The 25,302-nt window shown below is 40.8% G+C and overlaps 2 protein-coding genes across 10 annotated transcripts; both read left to right on the plus strand.

Annotated features, from left to right (window-relative positions):
• The first annotated feature begins 1,356 nt into the window (after nt 1-1,356).
• On the plus strand, nt 1,357-14,246 carry aifm1 (apoptosis inducing factor mitochondrion associated 1). 8 transcript variants are annotated; one of them, XM_084028877.1, is made up of 24 exons: nt 1,357-1,626; nt 2,747-2,877; nt 2,959-3,079; nt 3,245-3,274; nt 4,298-4,405; nt 5,828-5,899; nt 6,220-6,291; nt 6,395-6,466; nt 7,330-7,401; nt 7,590-7,661; nt 7,765-7,836; nt 8,206-8,324; nt 8,432-8,562; nt 8,952-9,042; nt 9,216-9,300; nt 9,379-9,455; nt 9,841-9,949; nt 10,058-10,165; nt 10,269-10,357; nt 10,436-10,576; nt 11,036-11,178; nt 13,278-13,402; nt 13,505-13,695; nt 13,809-14,246. In XM_084028877.1, exons 1-24 carry the CDS (start codon nt 1,539-1,541, stop codon nt 13,878-13,880), a joined length of 2,391 nt encoding a protein of 796 aa, XP_083885003.1. In that variant the 5' UTR covers nt 1,357-1,538; the 3' UTR covers nt 13,881-14,246. The 8 variants fall into 8 exon arrangements, with proteins under 8 accessions (XP_083885003.1, XP_083885004.1, XP_083885006.1 ...); XM_084028878.1 differs by lacking the exon at nt 6,395-6,466; XM_084028880.1 differs by lacking the exons at nt 7,590-7,661; nt 7,765-7,836.
• A 1,395-nt stretch (nt 14,247-15,641) lies between these two features.
• On the plus strand, nt 15,642-24,573 carry glra4b (glycine receptor, alpha 4b). Of its 2 annotated transcripts, XM_084028903.1 has the most exons (10): nt 15,642-15,888; nt 16,791-16,918; nt 17,626-17,693; nt 19,002-19,225; nt 20,229-20,311; nt 20,405-20,542; nt 20,647-20,861; nt 22,733-22,894; nt 23,660-23,755; nt 23,845-24,573. In XM_084028903.1, exons 1-10 carry the CDS (start codon nt 15,830-15,832, stop codon nt 24,115-24,117), a joined length of 1,446 nt encoding a protein of 481 aa, XP_083885029.1. In that variant the 5' UTR covers nt 15,642-15,829; the 3' UTR covers nt 24,118-24,573. The 2 variants fall into 2 exon arrangements, with proteins under 2 accessions (XP_083885029.1, XP_083885028.1); XM_084028902.1 differs by having other exon boundaries at nt 20,229-20,542.
• Nucleotides 24,574-25,302: the final 729 nt, after the last annotated feature.

A 25,302-nucleotide genomic window follows, 5' to 3' on the forward strand; every position in this document is an offset into this window, starting at 1 on the left:
TCAAAGGGAGGAGACTGAGCTCTGTAAACTCACCTGTGCGCGTCCCCATCACAATCTCCTTTGTTCCCGCTGGGCGTCTGTGCTGCCGAGGTGTTCCTTTGATCCCGAAGTAAACTTGCCCTGCGATCTGTTCTAAGTTTGTTTTATTGTCATTAGGGGAAACATGGTTCTCCAGAAGGCACCTTCAACACAGAATACTATTAGCTCCCTTGGTTTAGTGGAACGAGGTAGGCCCTATGTAACTCGTATTTGGGCTTTCATTTTATTCCCGAGTTTGAAATAAATGTTTTTCAATGAATGTATCTTTTATTTTTCTATTGAAAGTGGGTGGAAGTTGTCAGCGAAATGTTTGTGTTTTGTTTAATCTCTTTCTTTTTTCTTTCTGTAGGCCTAGGCCTATTTCTTTTCCGTAGTTTTCACGGTGCAACAGCAACAATAAAATGTTGACAAGTCAACCACGGACATCTCTCTTCACCATTTCAGAATTAGGAATACATAAATAGTTATTGTAAAAATTAATATCATTTCCTAACATTATTTATCAGCTGCCTTAATATTAATAACTTCCATAATTATAAACAGACAACTTGAGAGAATTGCAGAAGACGAGGTGCACTTTAAAACCCCAGAGTTCGAGATATTTGTCTATTTATTGATGTAATAACTAACACATTTCATGTCATTAATCATGACTCAGAAAAAACAAACAAATAAAGGTTTGTAAACATAACTCAGATTACACCTACACATTAGCCTGCATTCACAAAACATTACTGGGCATTGTATTAAAGGAGAAATCCGGTCATTTTTGACCCCATTTTCGTTGTCCCCAGGGTCATCCCGATTTATTAGAAGCAAAAATCCCGACAAAACGTACTTGACCTGGCCCGAGATGTCTGCCACCCTTCCAGATTTTTTTGTAAGCTTACAGTAGGCTATATTTAAAGACTGTAAGAAATATCTAAATTACATAATGGGCAGCAGTAGACTATTGTGACTGCATCTACTCTGTAGAAATGTCACGAAGAAGAACGGGATAACGGAAGTTGACAAAGAGTCTTGAAGGAAAGAGCCGGAAACAGCGGAGACATGGCGTGACAACATTTAATACAATTTAAATAACATAAACGTTTACTATGAAGCTGTTGACTGTTTGATTAGTAAATGCTTTGATCCGTCATATCACAAAAAAAACAATAATGCGTCGCTAGCGGAACTCCTATTGAACACCGTCACTGATTTCACCGGCGACGCCATCTTTCTTTCACCGTTGTTATCCTACTGAGTTTTCCAGTGGCGTTCCCTCTCCGTGCTCAAAGAGTCTTTACAATTACCCATGACTCCCCAGAAACGTGTGACCTGTCTGTCTCCTGTGTCTGGCCTTGGCTTGTAGCGGGGCTGCTAGTTGTCAGTGTGTGTGTGTGTGTGTGTGTCTTTTCTGGCTGCTGGATAGCAGGACTTATTTAACGGTAACTTGCTAGCGCGTTGGCGTCCGACACGTCGGCTTCTGGACCGGGAACCGTTACAGCGGAGCCACGATGCTGAAATGTAAAACTGTGTGGAGAAAGCTTGCACCACTAGCTAGAACCACTTCAACCGTGTGCCGGCAAAATGCGAGACGAGCGGGTAAGTTAAGTTACTAATGCTAGTTGCAGTAACGTTAAGTCTGTGTCTCCCAGATAGCGTCAGTCCAAATACACGGCGCTCGTAGCGTGGTGTTAGTTTGGTAAACCAGGCGGGGTGTTACAGGGTAGCTGGTCAGGTGTGTTGACCTTCGCGAGGCTGTTAACGCGGCTAACCGTCAACTGAATAAACTAGCAAATGGCAACAAACATACGTCACTGCTGCGTTGGCTGGCGTTAAGGTTACGTTAACGTTTGGTTGCAGCTCTCGCCAGAAAGCAACGCTCATGAATAACAAACTCGTGTCACATGTTTATGATACAGTGGTGGTTTTCAGTGTGCTCATGAACAGGTGGTACGCCTACTGAGCACGCTTTCAGAGGCCGGTTTGGATATTTCCAGTCTCCTGTGACCCGGACAGTGAGCATGTACAACATAGCCCTCCTGCACAGTGACCTTTGGGTTGGTTGAAGGTGCAAGAGTGAAGAGAGGAACCACTGGGGAGTTATGAGAGCGAAGCAGTAACGAGGGATGATTGATTATAATGAGGAATCACAAGTAAAGCAAACTTTTCAGAAGTTGTAATCGTGCATTCTTCTTCAACAACCACTTATGTGCATATTTCACATTTCACACTTGGTCATGGCCGTGTTGTTTTCATATGCTATATGAACCATAGAAGATAATGCATATTACATCTCACCTTGTTGTTGTTTGTGTCTGTTACAAAGTCATATGTTGTTGACTGAACAATGAATATATCACTCGATTAGGTGGCGTTGTCAGTCCTATAGCTGCAACTAAGCCTGATCAACATAAACAAAAACAAATATTGGAGAGCATTCTCCAGCCATATTAAATACACAAGGTTTAGTATTTTAATATACTCCATCATCCTCCACCATACAGGGAAAAGATATAATCAAAAACATGACACTTTTCATCATTCAGTCAGTGTGTTACTCATGTGTTTATATTATGAGACACGGCTTGGAGATGTACTGCCACTACGACTGACCTCTGTTTAGATTACTTTTGTGAGCACTGTCAAAGTTGCTTGACTGACATTGATGCAGATTTGACCAATCAACATTTTTTGTGTTGCTTGTCCAATTGTTTCTCAGGGTTAAACAACGGCAGAATACCAGGATGCGTACCTGCGGCTCACATGTCCACCGGGCCTGCAGGGGGCGGTAGGGAGAACCAGTTGTATGTCCTTCTGGTTGGAGCAACCTGCGTTGGTGGAGGTGTATATGTGAGTATGTGTAGTGTGTCATAACATTCAGTACTTGTATATTATTATTATTGTATATTCACAAATGTTCTGTTTTCACAGGCTTACCAAACTATCAAGGGGGACAATAAACGATATCAGGACCGTATTGATGAAATTTCATCCAGACCACATAAAACAGCCAAAGAAGAACCAGTCACACCCATCGAGTCAGAGCCGCCTGGTGAGCAGCTGTTAGATTGATGATTGTAGTGATAATACGACTGTTTACTAAATTCCACAAACAATTCGAAACATGTTCCTGTTGGAGCTGCAGCATTCCTCTGTAATAGGCTTTTAGTTATGATCAATTAAGGATGTCACTGTTTTGATTAGTATTTTTTCTCAGTTTCAGCCGAGGAAGCCACTGAGACAGAAGGTGAGTGATTTCCTACTCGTTTGAGTTGATATTTATTACATTACATTTATAGATCAAATTCCAGCTCTGTTAATAAGTTTATAGTTAGTAACACTTAACTGTCATATATTCACTGCAATGAACAATGAGCTTGTGCATAAACTACAACCTTTGGCCTCATGCAAGACCCACACGTTCCCAGAGATTCATTCTAAAGTGGCTTAAGAGAGTACTGTATTGTATTTATTGTGTCACTCTTCTGACTAACAGGTTTTTTTTTTTAAATCATAGGTTATTTAGTGTAAAGCTGTGTTCACACTAAATGCAAAGCAAATTTTCGTCTCATTATTCATACAAGTTTGATGGGAGGATAATTTGTGTATATTCGCATCACTCGTGCAAGACACTGACGATGTTCCATCAATCAGGACTGAAATAATCATAATTGCTGCTTTGTTCTTGTTGTGGTTGTAGTCTCAGATACATCGGGTAATCAGACACGTGCTTTCTGAGTTCATAACATCACAGGTGCTTGGTGAATTAAATTGAACACACATTGACTGGTATACTATAGCGGTATGAACCCAATATAAACTATTTTGTCACAACAAAATTGTTTAATTGCACTAAATGGATAAAAAGGGTGTTGAAATAACTACATAATGACAACAATTTGTTAAAATAATAATAAAATAACATCATCTAGGCATAAATACGGCAGTGACCTTGATGTTGGTACCATAGACAGTCTCTGGTTTATATACATAGTTTTGTTCGGTCTCTGTACTAATGTGAGGTTCTGTCGTACAGCTCTGGGTGACAATAGACCGCTGCAACATTTTTTGTCTCTATTTCTGAATCGGTGATGAAGCCAAAGTGAGAACTTATTCAATCATTATCATATGGTTTAAATAAGTTGGTTTAAATCCTGTTTCCAGTCTGGTAAATACAAATCTGAATGTCACATAGCACAAATTAATTAGAGTTAATATGTCTGAGTTAATAAATTCAGTACAATGTTTGATAACTCTTTTTCTTTCTCAGCCGTCCCAGAGCCAGAACCCCAAGCAGCACCTTCACCAGATGAGTCGAGCCCTCCAGCCCCCGATGCTGAAATTGCAGCCCCCGTTGAAACAACTGAACCGCCCCCAGGTTGTCCTAGTGTTTTCTACACCTCTACATGCATGCATAACATGTGCCCCCTGTATAAACAGTGTGTTTGAACCAAGAAGTAATGGGAGAAAAACTTCAAAGCCTACTAGATGGTAAATCGAGACATATATTTAAAAAAAAGTAGTTTAGAATAAGTAGCCTTCTCTATAATTTCCCAAACTTCAGGTAGCCCTCAGGTTGGAGACCCCTGGTGTATTGATGATTCTGATGATTCTATGATTCTGCCTTTTCTCAGAATGCATTCTTTATACTCTGCTCACAATTCTCCCACATTAGAAATATGTTAATGATACACTTTTATGTGATGACATATTTTTATATATGAGGCACTTTTAGATATTCTAAATTTGTCTCGTCTGTAGGGGTGACCCCGAATAGTGAGCTATACGACGATTCATTCATAAATACAGAATGGCTATTTAAAAATAAACGAATATCCCATGCATTGCTTTTTCTGGGCCAGTGAGCAGGCTTAGGAAGGAATTCCAGACGTTCTCCAGCAACGCTTTCCAGCTCCTGGGGAACCCGAGGCGTTCCCAGGCGAGATAGGCTATATAATCCCTCCAGCATTTTCTGGGTCTAACCCGGGGCAGTTTCCCAGTAAAGCGAATAGGCCTGAATTTTAATCAGAGCACTCACTCAAGAATGTAGCCCTATCGGAGTACTAGATATATTTTGAATTTATGAATGATTCTCTTGACTTTGTCCTCTTCTTGCATGTGTTGCTTTTTCATTCACCTTGTGTTTAGTGATGCACGCGTCATGCTCAGTTTGTTCTGTTGGGATTTGTTTTCTTTGAATGGTCTAACCTTGTATATCAATCCTCTAACCTTCTACACTAACCTAAAGTGTCAGTAATAACTTTGGATATTCACATACTCGCCTCCATTCTGCACTGTAAATATTTGTGTTTTTGAGGGGCACAGTTGTTGGTGTTGTCAGTGTTATGCACAAATATCTTGGCTCCTGGTGTGCTTTGTTATATTTGTGATTTCATGTGAATGTGTCAAACTTTGTCCAGTCATAGTACTCAACATTTTTTCCTCACTGATAATGTGATATGATTGTTCATAACTGGAAGCTGCCCTTTAAAGTCAATTTTATTTCCTACCTCCAAACTTTTCATGCAAGGTGTCTTCTACCTGTGAGCATCATTGTGATAACACATGGTTGAGTTAAAATGATCAGTGACTCATACAAACTCCATACTCAGCTCCTGGATGGTATGAAGTACGGACGTCTCTGTAGAAGGTAACTTCAGATCGGGCAGCTTCCACTTTGAATTGTGTTATATGTACCTGCTCTGCAGAACGTTCTCAGGGTAAAATGGGGTAGTGCATGGGTCCTGATGGTCCTCCCCTAATATACTCTTGTAAAGAATCAAATCTTAACCCTCAACAGCAGAAGAGCCAGTGGTAGAAGCATCCCCAGAAGAGGCAGCAGAACCCGCTGCTGTACCTGTAGTTGAGGAGGGTAAGAAAGGAAAGGATACTCTGACCTCATTAATGTATTCATACTATTGGAAATATAAGCAGGAGCTATTTACATCTCCACTTCTCCCGAGTCTGTTTCTAGTAGATACAGACTCGGGAGTAGTTGAGGAGGGTAAGAAAGGAAAGGATACTCTGACCTCATTAATGTATTCATACTATTGGAAATATAAGCAGGAGCTATTTACATCTCCACTTCTCCCGAGTCTGTTTCTAGTAGATACAGCTCAGTTTAAGACGTTTCACATATTACCTTTAGTGTTCATCAGAGTGAATTACATAACTTTGCCGCTTTACGACCAGAACCATCCCCCCCCTCTGAGCCGTCCCCCGCTGAGCTTACAGAGCTGCCCCCTGCACCCGTTGTGGAGAGTGGTAAGCGCTCAGTCAGACCTGTGCATGGAACCAGTGATGTGCATTTCCCACATGTGAGGGTTTATTTTGTCTTAACTGGTTACCGCTCCGGTTACACTAACAGAAGCTGCAGCAGCAGCAGAAAGCCCCACAGCAGAGCCAACTGAGCCTCAGCCGGAAGTTGTGGCAGAGAGTGGTAAGACCATAGTCCAGCCTCAGTTGGAGAGGGGAAGTGGGCCGACACTGATGCTTTCTCCCATTTTCTTAACGTTAAATTCAAACACTTTTTCTCCTAATTATAGTTTTTTTTCTTTAGTAACTGCTTTCTCCCTGCCTGTTCATGTCTTCTCACATCGGTTGGGTTCTTGTAATGATAAAGGTCAATCTCACGCAAATGAAAAAAAATCAATATTTTTGTTTCTGTGCAACTTTGCACACTCGCATACTGACCTCCATTCTGAACTGTAAATATTTCTGTTATTTAGAGACACAGTTGAGGTTTTCAGTCTTTTCACTGGATATCTTGACTCCTATTGTGCGTTGTTATATTTGTGATATATAATGGACCCAAACCTGTCTGGCATTTTCTGTGAATATGTCAGCCTCCGTCCTGTCATTTTACTCCAAAATGTGTTTTTTTTCCCCACTGTTCATGTGATATTATTGTTCATAACTGGAAGCTGCCATTTTAAGTTAATTTAATTTCCTACCTTCATTTTTTTTTACTGTATCTAAGATGCAACAAGTCTTTACAACAGTTTTTTAAACAGGAAGTCTTCAAAAAGAAAGGTGTCTTCTACCTGTGAGCATCATTGTGATAACACATGGTTGAGTTAAAATGATCAGTGACTCATACAAACTCCATACTCAGCTCCTGGATGGTATGAAGTACGGACGTCTCTGTAGAAGGTAACTTCAGATCGGGCAGCTTCCACTTTGAATTGTGTTATATGTACCTGCTCTGCAGAACGTTCTCAGGGTAAAATGGGGTAGTGCATGGGTCCTGATGGTCCTCCCCTAATATACTCTTGTAAAGAATCAAATCTTAACCCTCAACAGCAGAAGAGCCAGTGGTAGAAGCATCCCCAGAAGAGGCAGCAGAACCAGCTGCTGCACCTGTAGTTGAGGAGGGTAAGAAAGGAAAGGATACTCTGACCTCATTAATGTATTCATACTATTGGAAATATAAGCAGGAGCTATTTACATCTCCACTTCTCCTGAGTCTGTTTCTAGTAGATACAGCTCAGTTTAAGACGTTTCACATATTACCTTTAGTGTTCATCAGAGTGAATTACATAACTTTGCCGCTTTATGACCAGAACCATCCCCCCCCTCTGAGCCGTCCCCCGCTGAGCTTACAGAGCCGCCCCCTGCACCCGTTGTGGAGAGTGGTAAGCGCTCAGTCAGACCTGTGCATGGAACCAGTGATGTGCATTTCCCACATGTGAGGGTTTATTTTGTCTTAACTGGTTACCGCTCCGGTTACACTAACAGAAGCTGCAGCAGCAGCAGAAAGCCCCACAGCAGAGCCAACTGAGCCTCAGCCGGAAGTTGTGGCAGAGAGTGGTAAGACCATAGTCCAGCCTCAGTTGGAGAGGGGAAGTGGGCCGACACTGATGCTTTCTCCCATTTTCTTAACGTTAATTTCATCTTCTATTTATATATTTTTTTACCTTTGTATTTCTCATTGCAGCTTTTCTCCCTGCTTTTTATGTCCATTTCACGTTATTTGTGTTCTTGTAATGATAAAGGTTAATCTCACTACATGAAAAAATGTCATTTCTTTTTCCATTTATTCCCTTCAGGTGTGTTAGTATAATTCATGGGTACTGATGAGCATCCAAGATCATGCACTGACCGTCTCTCTCTCTCTCCTGCTTTTGCTTTTTGCCTTGGTGTCTCTCTGGCTTGCTGTTGCTCTCGTGCAAACTCCAGGAGACTCTGCAGCTGCCTCTCTCAAGGTCCCCTCACACACCCCCTACCTCCTTATCGGTGGAGGCACCGCCTCGTTCGCTGCTGCCCGGTCCATTCGAGCCAGAGACCCCGGTGCCAAGGTCAGCATTCAGTTCATCATTCACCTTGTTGTACCCAAGTTTTCTCAGTTGCATTTGTGTGTTATCCTCATGTGCTGTATCTGCCTTTTATGAATTGTTGCTACCAGGTATTGATTGTGACCGATGAGTCAGACCCTCCATACATGAGACCACCTCTGTCTAAGGAACTGTGGTTTTCTGATGACCCCAGTGTAACGGAAACGCTGCGTTTCAAACAGTGGAATGGAAAAGAAAGGAGGTGTGTTTCAGTTTCCCGTATTGTGCTTTTGGTTTCTTCAACTTGAATTCTCTCTGTCTCACTCTGACTCTTTCTGTCTGTCTTAACACCTGTCTCTCTGCTGGGATAACTGGTTTATATGCAGTCAGTTAAAAGATGGTCCTGTCCCTTTGCTTTCATTACAAAATTAGAGTTTCCATTGGTGGTACTTTTTCTATTCAGGTGGACATCACTGTTCTTGTTAACTCACACACAACCACTGCTGATGTCAAACAAACGTGCCAAATTCTTAGTGTAGCTAATGATTCTACGTTTGGCTAGGTTCTGCCTCATTATTGTTTTTTTTTATAAAGAAAAAATGTTTCAAAGATTTTAATGCCTTTTTGTGTGTTTTTTTTTTTTTTTGCCAGTATCTACTTCCAGCCACCATCATTTTACATTAATGCGGAAGAACTGGATGGTGCAGAAAATGGTGGAGTAGCAGTTCTATCTGGCAAAAAGGTTGGTCTATTTGATTTCCTTTAAAAATCAGGCACTACAGCCTGCTGATATCATGAAAGTTGTATTAATAGTATTCATATACCAGAAGTCAGAAGTTTCCTTGGCAGATGTAAATGTACATATTGATTGTATTGAGATTTTTGACAACAAACACATGATTTGATCCACTTTAGGTTGTTCACATGGATGTGAGAGGAAACAAAATAAAACTGGACGACGATACTGAGATTTCATACGACAAGTGTTTGATCGCCACAGGTAAACGCCTTTCAAATGTGTGTATGACCATGTGGGGTTTAAAGTCGGTGGAAGCTGATTTGAGCTGTTCGCTTTCAGGTGGCGCGCCTAGAAATCTACAGGTCATTGAAAGAGCAGGAGAGGAGGTGATGAAGAAGACAACATTGTTCCGCAAGGTTAGTGTTTGTCCACAATGAGACGTTGGCTTTTTCTTCTCAGTTTTGGAATTGCTGGCTGATAGTATAAAAGCAAAAAAGTAAAGTCATAACATGATGGAAATATCTAGATGGCAATATGTTTGACTCTGAATAATTTGTTTGGAAGTGTTCAACAACAAGACATACTCTGAATGTTGATTCCCCCACTTTCAAATAGGTTAGCAATATAGAAAGTAATACAAAGTATAACTAAAATCATTAAAACAGAAGGAAGTGCAGATACTTACTCAGTTACTCCAATGGTATGAAGTCTGGGTGCAGACAAGTCACCACACTCGCATAAGCCAATTGTATGTGTCATATAGCTCTACCAATTTCATATTATTGTTTTACTTCTTCACAGATTGAGGATTTCAAATCATTGGATAAGGTCTCCAGAAACATAAATTCCATCACAATCATTGGAGGAGGCTTCTTGGGCAGTGAGCTGGCCTGTGCCCTGGGCAGGAGATGTAAGATTACTGTACAAGATGAAAAACGATAACCTGAGGTTTAACACAATGAATTTGTTGTTATGTTGTTGGATTGCTCATCCTCTCTCTCCTTTCCCCCCCCCCCAGCTACTGAGTGTGACTTGGAGGTGATACAGATGTTCCCTGAGAAGGGAAACATGGGGAAAGTGTTGCCTGAGTATCTGAGCAACTGGACGACAGAAAAAGTCAAGAGAGGTTAATGTCCATATTGTGCTCTAGAATGTCACACTCAGTTTTTTGTCTTTTCTATTCTTCTCATTTCTTTGTTTATTAAATATTCTTCCTTTTTGTTTTCTAGAGGGTGTCAAAGTCATCTCAGAAGCTTTGGTGAAATCTGTGGTCAGCAAAGACGATAGGTTAGAAATCCAACTCAAGGACGGGCGATTGGTAGGTCCAAGTTTTTTGTCCGGTGTAATTCAGCAAATTACTCATAAGTTACTGATTATCTTGTGCTTCACCTCGTAGGTGAAAACCGACCACATTGTTGCAGCTGTTGGGCTGGAGCCCAATGTTGACCTTGCTAAGTCAGCAGGTCTGGAGGTGGACTCTGACTTTGGTGGTTTTCGGGTCAATGCGGAGCTGCAAGCTAGATCCAATATTTGGGTGGTAAGTTGATGTTCATAAGGTTGTTTAAACGTTCCAATAACAGTCATCAGGATCGTGATCGTGACTTGCTAAAACAGTCACTGGCTTTGGGAATTAAAGTTCCCTTTAGTGATACTCCTTGTACGAAACTTGTAAGGCAACTCTTTTTTTAATCGCCCCCTTTTTAATGAGTTGATAAAAAGTACTAAAATATTGACTGAACTTAAATAAATTGAAAGCAGGAATTTACTGTGCTGGGCTTTAGAGGTTTAATATGGTTTACTCAGTAGGTCAGCGTGAGCCACAAGGTTTCCTAAATGTTTGCCTTTCAGTCTTTTCTTTTACTACAGTGCCCCCTTCAGGAAAACTTGGGTTATGGTCCAGAAAAAATGCACCTCTGTTGACATATATTGCATTTGTAATATAGTTGTGAATTCTAATCCATGCCACATATCCTCAATCCCTTCTGTCTGGATTCAGGCAGGAGATGCTGCGTGTTTCTATGACATCAGACTGGGCCGCAGACGAGTGGAGCACCACGATCACGCCGTCGTGAGCGGAAGACTAGCTGGAGAGAACATGACGGGAGCCAACAAACCCTACTGGCACCAGTCTATGTTCTGGTGGGTATTAGGGCTGCTTCGTACTTCCTGCTCCTGGTGCTAGCTCGGGGTTCTCATGGGTCACATATTCAAGCCGTTTAGCAAACGAGAGCTGTAGCTGCAAGCCATGAAACCAGCTCGGGCTGGAAATGAAGGAGAATATTGGTGTGAGCCAGTCTGAATTGGTGAATGCACACGTCCACATCCACTGAATACATTTAAATAAGTGGGCACTGGGGCAGCATGTACAATTCCACAAATGACTCAGAGTTAATCCTTTTAGAAGTCAGATTTACATGCATGATTGCTTTGAAACCTTGAATACCATTAAGTTCTAAAATATTTAAACTGTCTTTAGAGGACATTAGGAGTTTCCAGCAGAAGGCTGCATTACTCAGTCAGATATTTTTAAATCCCATCATAAATGTACTAACTCTTTTAAAAACATCATTCCAGCGAATTCTGGAGTTGCAAAAAAAAAAAAAAAAAAAGCCTAAAAAAACACATGGACGTTAGTCAAACTATCGTGACTTATGCACCAGCAGTTTTCATCAGATGATATGTTGATATATAATGAAGGCCAGTTAATTTGAGTGCAGAAACGTGCTGATTCGTCCCCGGTGTTACACAAAACCTCATCATAATTCAGCAGCACTGGACAGTACATTTATTTTAAGGTCATCAAATCCAATTATTTTTCATAATGGTGCATTTCATCCTGGACCCTATTTTCCCATATTTTTTTTTTTGTCCAAATGACTAATGTGGACAACAATTTGCCGATCACAGGCTGCTATATAATCATATCGGGCAATTTAAATCCACTAAAAGTGCATGTTTTTGACACTTGCAGGCTCAAATCTGTACTATTATTATTAAGTCTGACGACGACTGATGACTCACACTTTCTCAAAGCACCTTTTATAGTATGTCTCTTGTTTGACATGTCTCTCAATACTGGACCAATTTCAAATAGTTTTCCCCATTAGTCACTTCAAGCAGGTTGAGAAATACCAAAGTTACCCTTTAATTTGTTCTAAGCATACGGTGCTCCTGGTTCCATATTCCATTTTCACTCTTCATTGAAAACATTCAGTTTAAAAGCGAATGCCTTTATTTCCAAATACCGCATATAAATCATACGTCAAACATATTTCAAAAACATTTAATGATAAAACTCACTATTTCAAACACAGAGTATAAGTCAAGTCAAGTGCTTCTTACAGCTGCAGTTGACTTGACATAAAAGCTTTTTACAGGAAAAAGTGCCAACAGGTTAAAAGTCTTAAGTGATGCCACATGGAGCACAGGTTCTCTGGGCAGAATGCACAGCATGCAATTTGTTAAGGTCATCTGGCTTTGACATTCCTTCAGGTGGTCAGCCAGCTTGAAACTCATCAGGTGTTAGTGGGGGGTTGTCACCGACGTTCACAACTAACCAGTGCCCTGTTTGTTCTGTGTATTTGTGTCTAGAACAGGAGCTGTGTGAGGAACACAAACACAGGTTTTGACAGTAAAGTTCTGGAAGTTGCTGCACTTCACATGGCAGGATAAACTTCAGCAAAACTAGTTTCAACAGACATTTGTTGAAGTTTTGCATAGAAAACATTGTTGATGCACTACTTTGCACAAAGTGGCAGTATGTCTAGCTGCAGTGTCTCAATCTCTGAACCCATCAATTATCGGTCTGACAAGGATTTAGCTTCTGGGAGCCACTGCTAAGATTTCAGGTGTTCTGGTGTCGCAGGAAGATATCTGATAACTGATGTCCGGGACAAAACGTCCTCCTATGTGCGGCGCTCATTATTTACAGTCCGATAGATTAGCTTGCACTCCCATTCTGCCTCTTTTGCCCCCCTCATGGACTGTTCACCTGCGTCCAATCAAAGCATGCTCAAACATGATTGGTCAATACTACTGGCCATTTCCGAATCAATATCAGCTTATGGATGCAGGGGAAAAAGCTTGTGTAAAATAAAGTATGGTTTTCAAGTTTTTATTCAATTCCATGCAGCACTAAAACATCCTGTCTTGATGGGGAGAAAATGCTTCTTTCTCTGAGAGCTTTAAATCACATTGTTCCCTCAACGTGTTCTCGTATCTCACATGGTTTCTCACAGGAGTGACCTGGGTCCCGATGTGGGATACGAGGCGATCGGGATTGTTGACAGCAGCCTACCAACAGTAGGAGTGTTTGCCAAAGCCACCGCCAAGGATACACCTAAAGCTGCTACAGAGCAGTCGGGTAATTATGAAAACTAAATCCCGTTAACCACAAAAATAATCGCAGAATTTGAGGACCAAGAATTTGGACCAGATTTGGTCTTAACCGTTCAATGTATTGCAGGGACCGGTATCCGCTCAGAAAGTGAAACGGAGGACACAGCTACTAGTCCAGTGGCTTCCTCGGCGCCTGCTCCCCCTGTGCAGCAACATAAAGACGAGTACGGGAAAGGAGTCATCTTCTACCTGAGAGACAAAGTGGTGGTGGGCATCATCCTGTGGAACGTGTTCAACAGGATGCCCATCGCAAGGAAGGTACGTCACTGTATGAAAAATGTGTCAAAGCAAGGAGTTATTGTAACACAATATTATGTCATTTCTATATTTCAATCTGATGTTATTGTCATTTTTTTGTCCATTATTTGTAGATCATCAAGGATGGAGAGGAACACGCAGATCTGAATGAAGTGGCCAAACTGTTCAACATCCATGACGATTAAGATCAGGCCGACACTTCCCGGGAGGGAGGTCACGCTTCAAGTGAACTGAACTTTGGCTGCCGTTGCCACACTCTTTAAGACATAACTGATCATACACATAAAACGGGGGGATTCATGTTAATGATGTCTGAAGTATTTTTCATGTTTAGAATTTGTATCTGCAGCGCCCGTTTGTTTTATTTTGTCACAGTCTCATTTTCCACCAAACTTTTTTTTTTCTCATGTTTTTGAAAATGATGGTCAAGATGTCCTTCTGCTTCTTCCCCACCAGACTGAAAATGCTCAGCATGGATTAATGTTTTCCTCTGTGTGATCAGAGCAGCTTGTCGCCAGAGAAGCTGCAATAAAGGCTATTTTTAAATCGGAGCGATCCCATTATTTTCCTTTCGCTCCCAGATATTCTCACTGACGATGACTTATAAGTTGACCTGCATTCTGAGCTGTGATGGTTGTTAAAGTCTGTGTGGTTGAGCTCATCTGTCCGGAAGCATTTTAATCAGCGTGCGCCGCTCTGCAAATTTACTTTACGCTCATACTGTATAGTGATTGGACCTTTTTTACATTGAGTGAGGTGATGTCAAAGGTCTAACCTCAGCTAAAAGCAGTGGCTACAGGCGGGCGTGTATAAAGAGCATCTGACAAGTACATCTTACAGTGTGGAGAAGCACGATCTAATTAAGCAGAGTCAATGTGCGCTCCAACAAGAACAACATTAAAATGAAGCTTGGCCTACTTTTCCTGTCCGGAGGTAAAAATGTTCAAGCATGCAGAAGCAATGGGTTTTTTTTTCTTTCAGCTGTGGGCTTCTTCTTATTAGGATTGCATTCATGTTCTGTATTCTCACACATTTCTTATCCTATCTGACACCGTGGGCTCCAAGTGTGGAATGGCCTTTCAAGTGTGAGGCAGAACACGTGCAGCCATAACGTCCCGTCGCTTTCTTTGACATAAATTTTACATGAGTAAATGGCTGAACTGCTCCTACCCTCTGTATGGAGGAATAAACATGAGCTTCCACATGTATATTTGAATTTGCCCTGCGATTTTTGAAGATGAAATAATTAGACCAGAAATGTTGGAAAGCTTTGCTACCGATATGCTAAAGATATCTGGATGTGTACTGACACTTCCAGAAATGTGTTACACTTGAGTTAATTGATACTTCGTGCTGTCGTCCTTCCTCATTTTTTGAATGCAAAAACAATCTTGTTTTACACTGGTCTGCTTCTGCCCTTCCTCTTCAACCTTGAGGTAGGATTCTGTGATTTCATCTAATATTGTCATTTAAGTAAATTAAGAGTATTTGATAAGAAGATTCTGTATTTAAATGATCTTTCATCACATTTATGCTTTCAAACATTTCTATACTGATCGTGGCTTTTTTGCCAAATTTACCACCATAATGAAGAACGTGTAAATCTTCTCATTTTAAGGACAATCATTTTATTTATGGCAGTGGAAGAGAGTGGTTGAAACTCTTGGATTTGCAGCATCTGTGTGACTACTCAGCAAAGTTTAATCAGTGGAAAAACATGACACCTTAATTAAAAACTTTATCTTTCAATAACTAATCTTTTCTTCTTAATAGTTTTATTTTCAGCAAGATATACATTTCTGCTAATCTGATGCCGTGATGAAGAGCAGCGTTGCCACGGTGCTTCAGAGCTGGTCCTGTCTCTTTAAATATTCTTGCAGTAATTCCTTGAACATGCATATGGCTATGAAAAAAGAGATAAAGCTTGAAGTCATCCAGACAAACACAGGCATTTTGAATTATAGAGCAGCAGCTTCCTGTATTTGACACCTGCAGAGAGGGAGGGAGGCTCAGTTGAGTCCAGAAGACAGAGCCTGGCTGGAAGAGCAACAACAAGTTTCCTGCATCTCTCCTTTTTTTTCTTTTTCTGTTTTTCATCTGTTGGGTTGTCATCTGTTGTTTCTACTATCTAAGGATGCTATCGCACATCTTGTGTATGTTGTGGACGTCATCTGTCATTTTTCTGCAAGGCAGGTAAGAGATCATCTTTTGTTGTAATAAATGAAACTTCCTTAACAAATGTATCGGTGACATTTGTTATTTGCTGTCAGCCATTGTAATGTATTTTAAATGCATATTTTATAGTGGAATTATTGACACTGACTATTACTATTGCTTATAAGACATTAGATCTCTGTGCTTCTTTCACCAAGAAGCACGGCAACATTACTGTGCTCTTAAAATGAGATGCATTAAATATTTCTGATCTTTAATTAAGAGACAATTAAGAATTGAGTGGAACTGTTAATTTATGTAAGATGCTGGAGGGACTGAACGGGGGAAAGAAGCTTGTAGAATTTCATAGATAATAGATTTGAACTTATCTTTGTATGAATAAGTTAAATAATTATATAATAAATTGTTTTAAACTGAATATTGTTTAGTATACAGAATATGACACCTTTAATTTACAAGATGCATGTGTGCCAACCAGTCATAATAGGCGTGTCTAACCCATTTTTAGGGGTGCTTTAAGTTGAGTCCCAGTCCCAGTATCTATGTAAATATTGCATAGATAAATGCAATACAAAAACTTAAAAAAAAATAATAATAACATGGTAAAAACAAAACAGACAGTATATGGTTTACTTTCAACTTGATATTTTAACAACAGACCTCCTCCCCCCGACCCCATCATGGTATGGTATGATCCACTTTTCTCTCCTACTTGCCCCTCTCATGTTAAAATGTAGTTTTTTTTAAAGGGAACATTTTTCGGGGATCATTGGGTTCTCAGCACTCCTTAAGCTCTGATCCTAGTATAAAGTTCTACATCTTTATACAAATTAGATAACGCCTTTCCCTGAAAGAAGTACTGAATATTACATAGAGTAAATATCAGCACATCCAGAGTTGAGTGTCCCGTCACCTGGCAGGTCGGTGCTCTGTAAGGAGATGAAGCTGCCCAGCAGGGCCGCCAAGGCCCCCTCGCCATCTGACTTCCTGGACAAACTGATGGGACGCACATCTGGCTACGACGCTCGCATCAGACCAAACTTCAAAGGTGAGGGGGCGTGCAGTGGGCGGGGCCTCTGTGGCCGGTGACAGGTGTGGGGGAGTGCGGTTTGCATACCAATCTGGGCAGTGAAGTAGCACAAATCCTTCACAGATGGGTGAGAAGTAAAAGGTCCTGCAGGCTATGATGTCTTCACACAGGAGGCTTGCTTTGTTTTTTGTTTTTTTGTCATGTGTTGTCACTGTTTTCATGCTGACCCACAGCCGCAGGTTCTGATGTTGTTACACAGTCTTCTCTTTGAGATTTGTCAGAAATGTTCACTTACCCCACGGGCCCATTTCAGCTCCTCCTTGATCTGTTGTTGTGAGTGAAGGCAGCCGACTCTCTCTGACATCCTTCCCCCTCGGTCTCTGGGGTCGCATCACATATATATTTCATACTTGCTCCACATCCATGTCAGTGCAAGCTGTGTAATTCCCGGCTGATTATCTATAAATACACTAATGTTACTAAAAGAGAATCAATAAATGATTGCCTCTAAGGAAATAAGTCGCTGAAATATTTAAAGTTTCGGTGGTCGACAGATGGACCACACTAATGGGAGCGTACTGGAAATGACAACACGATTTCATGCTGGTTACCTTGGATACGTGGACACAGCATGGCGCACTACGAAGAGAGCAAGCCGATATTAAGCTAATACTAATACAATATCAGTGTGACTATAATGTGTGATGACAATCTGCTCCCGTCAGGTCCTCCTGTCAATGTCACCTGTAACATCTTCATCAACAGCTTCGGATCCATCACTGAAACCACTATGGTGAGACTTTTCTGATCTGCTTTTATCATCTGATTGTTGGTTTTACAAACTTTGACTGTCTAAATACAGAAAAAAGACTGTATCTGTTTCATATCCTTGTCTCTGAGTTGCACGTTTTTTTATAGTGTGTGATTCTTGTGACAATTGCATCATATAATGAAAAGTAGCAATACCGCCTGTTAGGACATAGTAAGAAATAGCATTTCTTCATTGTAGAAAAGCTGTTACAAATTAAAAGTCCTGCATTCAAAACTAACTCCAGTAACTAGTAGTGGCATCAAATATATACTTACAGTACCAAAAGTCAAAGTAGTCCTTATGCATGAATGGCCCTTTCAGAATAATATTCTATATTATTAGATTTTAATTATTGATGCAGTCACGTGTAAACACCACTTTAAATTTGCAGCTGGTAAAGATGGGGCCAATTTCAACTACCTTATATACTGCTGGTTGGGGAGCATAATGTATAATAATATCATAATTAATTACATTTTCTAATAATACAATCAATGCAAATATAAAAAGGAACTAAAGATGTCAAATGAATGTAATGGAGTAAACGTAAGCTCATTTATCAGATGAGTCAGACTTTAATGTTTATTCATCTGAAGCATTTCTGGCTCTTCTCTCCAATTAGAGCACGTTTCATGATGCCTATGCTGTCATTTGATTATGACTAATTGAAGACAGTAAACACCATCTTGTAAGTTCATCACATAATGCCAGCTATGATTTTCTCATCTCTCCGTCCCTGTCAACAAAGGGAAATCCTTTATTTATGCCACCCATGCAGAGTGTTTAGGGATGGGCTTGTTCTTCAGAAAGACTCGTGCTCTTTCTAAAATACCTCGAGGGAGAGCCATCAAATTTTAAATGGTGAAATTTTAAGTGGAGTTTCCTGTCGCACTGAAGCTTGTTTGTTAGTATTTATTTATTTCTGCTCACACTGAGTTTGCGTGCACAGTTCTCTTCGCCTGCTGAGAGACGCTGCAGGTTCATTTATTTCTTGCATTTGATTTATTCCTGTTCACTTGATCTTCACAGCGTTTATTAAAATGACACCGTACTGAGATGCATAGACATGCAAATTGACAAAACACAAAGTGAGTTAAGAAGCCATCTACACTATAACACATAGATGCAACTACAAAACATCATGTTTTTTTGTCTATTTTATTAGTTTGTTTATTTGCTGTTGGTTGAGCTCTCAGGGCCACCATACATCTCTACTATGGCACAGTTACCACTTGTGGCTCTGCATTTTGTTTGTCATTTATGACTATTCTACTTCTGATCAAACTTTAGGACTACCGCCTCAATGTATTTCTGCGACAGCAGTGGAACGACCCCCGACTGGCATATAAGGAATATCCAGACGACTCTCTGGACCTGGACCCTTCAATGTTGGACTCCATCTGGAAACCTGACTTGTTCTTTGCGAATGAAAAGGGAGCAAACTTTCACGAGGTTACGACTGATAACAAACTGCTTCGGATATTCCAGAATGGAAATGTCCTCTACAGCATCAGGTGATCTGTTTTTTTTTTTAATTGCTAATCTGGCTGAGTAGTGCACCAGGACGCTCCTCTATCAGGACATTACAAACCCACTTCCATGGTTTGTTAAGTCGCCAACTGAGTATGAACTTCCAGCTCTATGAGTTGTGGGCTAAACCTCTATATGGTCCAACAACATGTTTGTTTCACTCCAGTTCAGCTCAGTTGTCAGTTGTATCGTCCAGCACACACTGTGAATAATAACTGCAGGCTAAAGCAGAATCATGTCAGTAATGCGGCAGTGAAGCAGCGGTGAATCGTAGCGTAATGGTTTTCATTAGAATAGAAGAAAGATGAAGCTCTTCAAATGTGAACTAAATCATCAGCTGCTTCTCTGGTTACTAACCCTTAGAAGTAACCACTAAACGTAGAGGATCAAACTGACGTTACCAATTACTACTTAGCAAGTGACTATTTGTTTTTCGCAAAATAACAGGATCATAAAGTAGTAAGACTATTTTTGTAAGTCTTACTATTTATGCCATCATTCACGTATGAGCAGCCACTGTATCTACTGCAACACTGAATCAGGATCATCTCCCTCTGCAATACTTCCTATTTGTGTGAGAATCTTCACTGTGTCCTTTCTGGAATAATCAGAAGAGGGGTCCTTTAAAATGAACAGCTAAAGATGTCATTCATCAACAAAAAAAGAAATGTCAGCAACGGAAAGTGTTGGGATGACGTAGTTTTGAAGGTCAACCTGGAAATTACTTAGTGGTTCTCTCAACAAAAAGCTAATGGGTATGGGTCCCTTTGTATATACAAAGCTTCTTCTATGGTAACAAAAGCACGACGATTCTTATTTTCAAGTGATTATACACAAAAGAAAAATACTACCAACCTAAGCATATAGGAGCCATGCACTGCTGGAAAGGATCCCGGGTGGTAATTGCTACACTGTTCCTTTTAGGACACGTAAAAGCATCAAAATGTACAGTTGTATGGGTGTACTGATGTATTTTATGTTTTCCAGGCTGACACTTACCCTTTCCTGTCCCATGGATCTGAAAAACTTCCCCATGGACAGCCAGAAGTGTACGATGCAGCTCGAAAGCTGTGAGTTGATCTTTCAAGGCCAGCTGGAAAAGCCCCACATGCATATTCTGTTATCATTGCATGCCGTATACCTTCTCTCTGCCTTTCTTCCAGTCGGCTACACCATGAATGATCTTATTTTTGAATGGCTGGATGTGGGGGCGGTGCAGGTGATCGATGATCTGACGCTCCCCCAGTTCGTGCTGAAAGAGGAGAAAGGCCTCGGCTATTGCACCAAGCACTACAACACAGGTACATGACACATGACGATCTGCCAAGCAACTTCCTCGACAGACACCGTCAATAAACTTCTAATAAGACTGTCAGTTTGCACCCGTATCTCCTCCTGTGGTTAGGTAAATTCACCTGCATTGAGGTCAAATTCTACCTGGAGCGTCAAATGGGCTACTACCTGATCCAGATGTACATACCGAGCCTGCTCACCGTCATCCTGTCCTGGGTGTCGTTCTGGATCAACATGGACGCGGCCCCGGCCAGAGTCGGGCTGGGGATCACCACGGTGCTCACCATGACGACGCAGAGCTCCGGCTCCAGGGCCTCACTTCCAAAGGTGGGGAAGTTTGGCTTGTGACACTTTACAGTAGAGAATACACCTTAGGCTTTGTGATACTATGACATTTTATGACATACTATATACTATAACTTTTTATGGCTTACTCTAACATGCCTTTTTTGTTTTTGTACATTTTATGACATGGGCTAATATATACTATGCCTTTTTTTATTTTTTTCATTTCATGACATTGGCTAATATATACTATGCCTTTTTTTTAAATTATGAAATACGATAGTACGACTTTTTGGATGACAAACGTTTCTAGTTTATTTTATAAGAATTTTTTTTGACCCACTATTGCTTTTTTTTTTGCTTTTTTACATATGCTTCAGTTTTCATCACTGAAAAACTACTGTTCCTTTTAATGGCATACTTTATTATGTCATTTTATTGCATGCCTGTTTTTAATGACTTATTGAGCTACCTGTTGCCTATCTTCATCCTGCCATGGTTCCACCTTTCCCGCTCAGCTGCTATTGTCTGCACCTCGTTTTATGATTTCCTGTCAGTGTCTTCTCTTTTTCTTTTCTCCAACTGTGCACCGTCAGGTAGTCTTTGCTCTTCTTTTTCTTCTGGCGTCCAGGTCATAGTTATGTTGCAGTTGTTGGTTTGTTCCTGGCTTAATCCGTGTCCAATCATCTTCAATCTTCAGTTCCTCCCTCACTGACTTTATTTAGGCTCTTTCCAGTAACTCTTCAGTGCTGACGTGGTCTTGCAGTATTCTTTGTACTTTGATACTTGTTATGGAATGTATCAACTACTTTATTTTCTCTCTTGTTCATTTTCCATGTCTCACACCCATATAGCAAAACTGGGAACCATAGAGCAAAATTGGGACCCATTTAGTAAAACTGGGAACCATATAGCAAAACTGGGACCCATTTAGTAAAACTGGGACCCATATAGCAAACTGGGACCCACATAGGAAACTCGGAAACATATAGTAAAACTGGGACCCATATAGTAAAACTGGGAACCATATAGTAAAACTGGGACCCACATAGGAAACTCGGAAACATATAGTAAAACTGGGACCCATATAGTAAAACTGGGACCCATATAGTAAAACTAGGACCCATATAGTAAAACTGGGACCCATATAGTAAAACTGGGAACCATATAGTAAAACTGGGACCCACATAGGAAACTCAGAAACATATAGTAAAACTGGGAACAATATAGTAAAACTAGGACCCATATAGTAAAATTGGGACCCATTTAGTAAAACTGGGACCCATATAGCAAACTGGGAACAATATAGTAAAACTGGGACCCATATAGTAAAACTGGGAACCATATAGTAAAACTGGGACCCACATAGGAAACTCGGAAACATATAGTAAAACTGGGAACCATATAGTAAAACTAGGACCCATATAGTAAAATTGGGACCCATATAGTGAAACTGGGAACCATATAGTAAAACTAGGACCCATATAGTAAAACTGGGACCCATATAGTAAAACTGGGAACCATATAGTAAAACTGGGACTCACATAGGAAACTCGGAAACATATAGTAAAACTGGGAACCATATAGTAAAACTAGGACCCATATAGTAAAATTGGGACCCATATAGTGAAACTGGGAACCATATAGTAAAACTAGGACCCATATAGTAAAACTGGGACCCATATAGTAAAACTGGGAACCATATAGTAAAACTGGGACCCACATAGGAAACTCAGAAACATATAGTAAAACTGGGAACAATATAGTAAAACTAGGACCCATATAGTAAAATTGGGACCCATTTAATTGTTTACTAAAGTAATACATAGTTTGTGATTCCATGCCTGTCATCTCACTGCCCATCACGGCCATGTTTACTGTATTTCACTAATTTGATTGTTGCGGTGTCACAGGTGTCCTACGTGAAAGCTATAGACATCTGGATGGCGGTGTGTCTCCTCTTCGTGTTTGCTGCGCTGCTGGAGTACGCGGCCGTTAATTTCGTTTCACGGCAGCACAAAGAGTTCTTCAGGCTGAGGAGGAAGCTCCGAGAGCAGCAGCAGCGGCAGAGAGCTGTGAGTGCATCCCACCCACGCAGCACCCTCGGGCGGCTGTCACCTGCTATTCTCTGCGCTCAGCCACGCACGAGCCGCACCACTCAGCTGTGTGTTATACGCTCCAGACGGCGATGACCTGTGATAAATGCGCCCTCACCTCATGTCACTGTTCTCAGCATCCGACTGCCTCACATGTGGAGACAAAAAAAAAGGGAAGAAAGTAGACCACCTTTTAAATTAAAAATATTTCTTAAATTAAGCAGTTTGACAGCAGCTGCAGGACTCATTAATACCTTGTAATATTTATAACACAATACAAAAAAAAACATCTGCTCCAATCCTTTCGACTATACACAGAAATGTGATCTCATTCCACATTTAAGGCAGAGTAGGTCATTTGGAAAAACCACAGAGACATTGACTTTGAACGCATCACTGAACCGAAAAAGTGAGGCAATCAGGAAATAAACATTGACAGACAGGCAGGCTGTGCAAATATTTTCTCCGGCCTGATTGGACGAGGTTTTTACAGTCCTGCCACGGCCACAGATGAAATTTTTTAAATGTTTTTGTGTCAGAGCATTTCATTTATTCATTGCTATCGCTATGTTACGAGGATTTCAAGTAATATAGCAGAAAGTGTTTCTGAATAAAATCACCTACACCACCTTTAATGCACCTTTGTGGCAAACAGAGGATGACTGCTTGTTGATGAAGATTGAAACATGCATGCATTATTGCATCAATGGCATTTATTTATGTGCTGTGTTTCCCCTCCATCAGCAGGGAAGCGGCGACAGCAAGGTGAAAGGAAAAAACACGTCAGGCAACAGTGCTCCTCATTTGAACGTGGCCCAGCAGTGCACCGCCTGCGCCCGGGTAAGTACCCTCGTCCAGTTCACTTCAACACCAGCCGATTGTGATGCTCACTGAGAGCAGATGGTTATTCTGTGCTGTTTCCCCCCCAGGAGGACGAGCTGGCCCAGCAGGGTTTGCTCTTGCAGAGTTTTGGACTTGCACTGTCGACAGGAAGTGCACCGGAAATGGACGCAACACCGATATTTGCAGATTTACCACCTGGTTTAGGCTTCTACGACATCCGCAGGCGCTTTGTCGATCGGGCAAAACGGATTGATACGATCGCACGCGCTGTTTTCCCGATGAGTTTCCTCATGTTTAATGTCCTCTACTGGCTCACCTACAAAGTTCTACGACATGAGGACCTTTCGGCCGCACTGTGACGACCGAGGACTGTAAAGACACTGGATACCTTTAAATTCTGCTCTCTCCATTGAAACATTTACAGGCTGAGTGGCCTCAGCTGCGCCGTGCAAGATGCGTTGTGACTGCATGTCCAGTGCCATTGGGACAACCATGACATGGAAGAGTCCATCAGTTTTGTTTAATTTTTAATACTTCCAAAGAAATGCACTTTTTCCTCAGCACCGATGCTTTATACATCACAACTCCATTACATCAGTCCACATCTAAAGTATATCAACCCACACTTCTTTGGGGGAACATGTATGTGTAGTTACTGTAGCTTCACTGTAGTAGATTTTTACCAGGCCTACATTTTTATAGTAATTTTACTGGTGCCATGGCAACAGGGTCCAGAACCTCAGGTTTCATACAAAGTATATATCACTACAAGCCAGAATTACACTTTTGAATGACATAACTATTTTAATACTTAAACTCAAATAATTCCAATTAAATGTCATATTTAATGCCTAAGGAAGTGAAGGATGCATTGACACACAAAGCCAAATGTAGTGAATATAGTATAATAGTATTTTATTTCAACCATCTCAGTCTTCAGATTCATAACTGAACACTGGCTAGAGATTCATAAGGGTGCATGAGAACAGTGGGTGTTGTATTGATGTTTAACAAAGCCCAGCTATGTTACACACTGAGAATAAATCTTGTTGTATTTTTTTTCTTCTTCTTTGGAAACAAATGTATCCCTGAAATTATTTGTTGGTTAGTTTAAAATCTTAAAAATGCTTTAATTTGAAATACTAAATAAAATTGTATGTATCTCTTATTTATGACCTGATCTGTACATTTTAGCCTCTATGTAATAAGAAGACTTGCATTTCCCCTGCAAATGTAGCAGGATCTTAAACAAAGGATGAGAATGTGATGACATTCAAATAATTAGCAATGAAGTATCTTTCACTTTGGGTCTGAAACCGTCTTTGATGATTGGCTGTGTACCTCACACTGTGTGTGTGTGTGTGTGTGTGTGTGTGTGTGTGTGTGTGTGTGTGTGTGTGTGTGTGTGTGTGTGTGTGTGTGTGTGTTTTATACATTACCATTATGTGTGTGTGTTTATGCGTAATGCTGTAGACTGGGACCATCTCTAGAAAGCTAGTCTAATTTTAAAACTAAATCTTACTGTCAAATGAAGCTGTCACATA

The sequence above is a fragment of the Eutrigla gurnardus genome (genome assembly GCF_963514095.1).
Source record: "Eutrigla gurnardus genome assembly, chromosome: 15".
Taxonomy (NCBI): domain Eukaryota; kingdom Metazoa; phylum Chordata; class Actinopteri; order Perciformes; family Triglidae; genus Eutrigla; species Eutrigla gurnardus.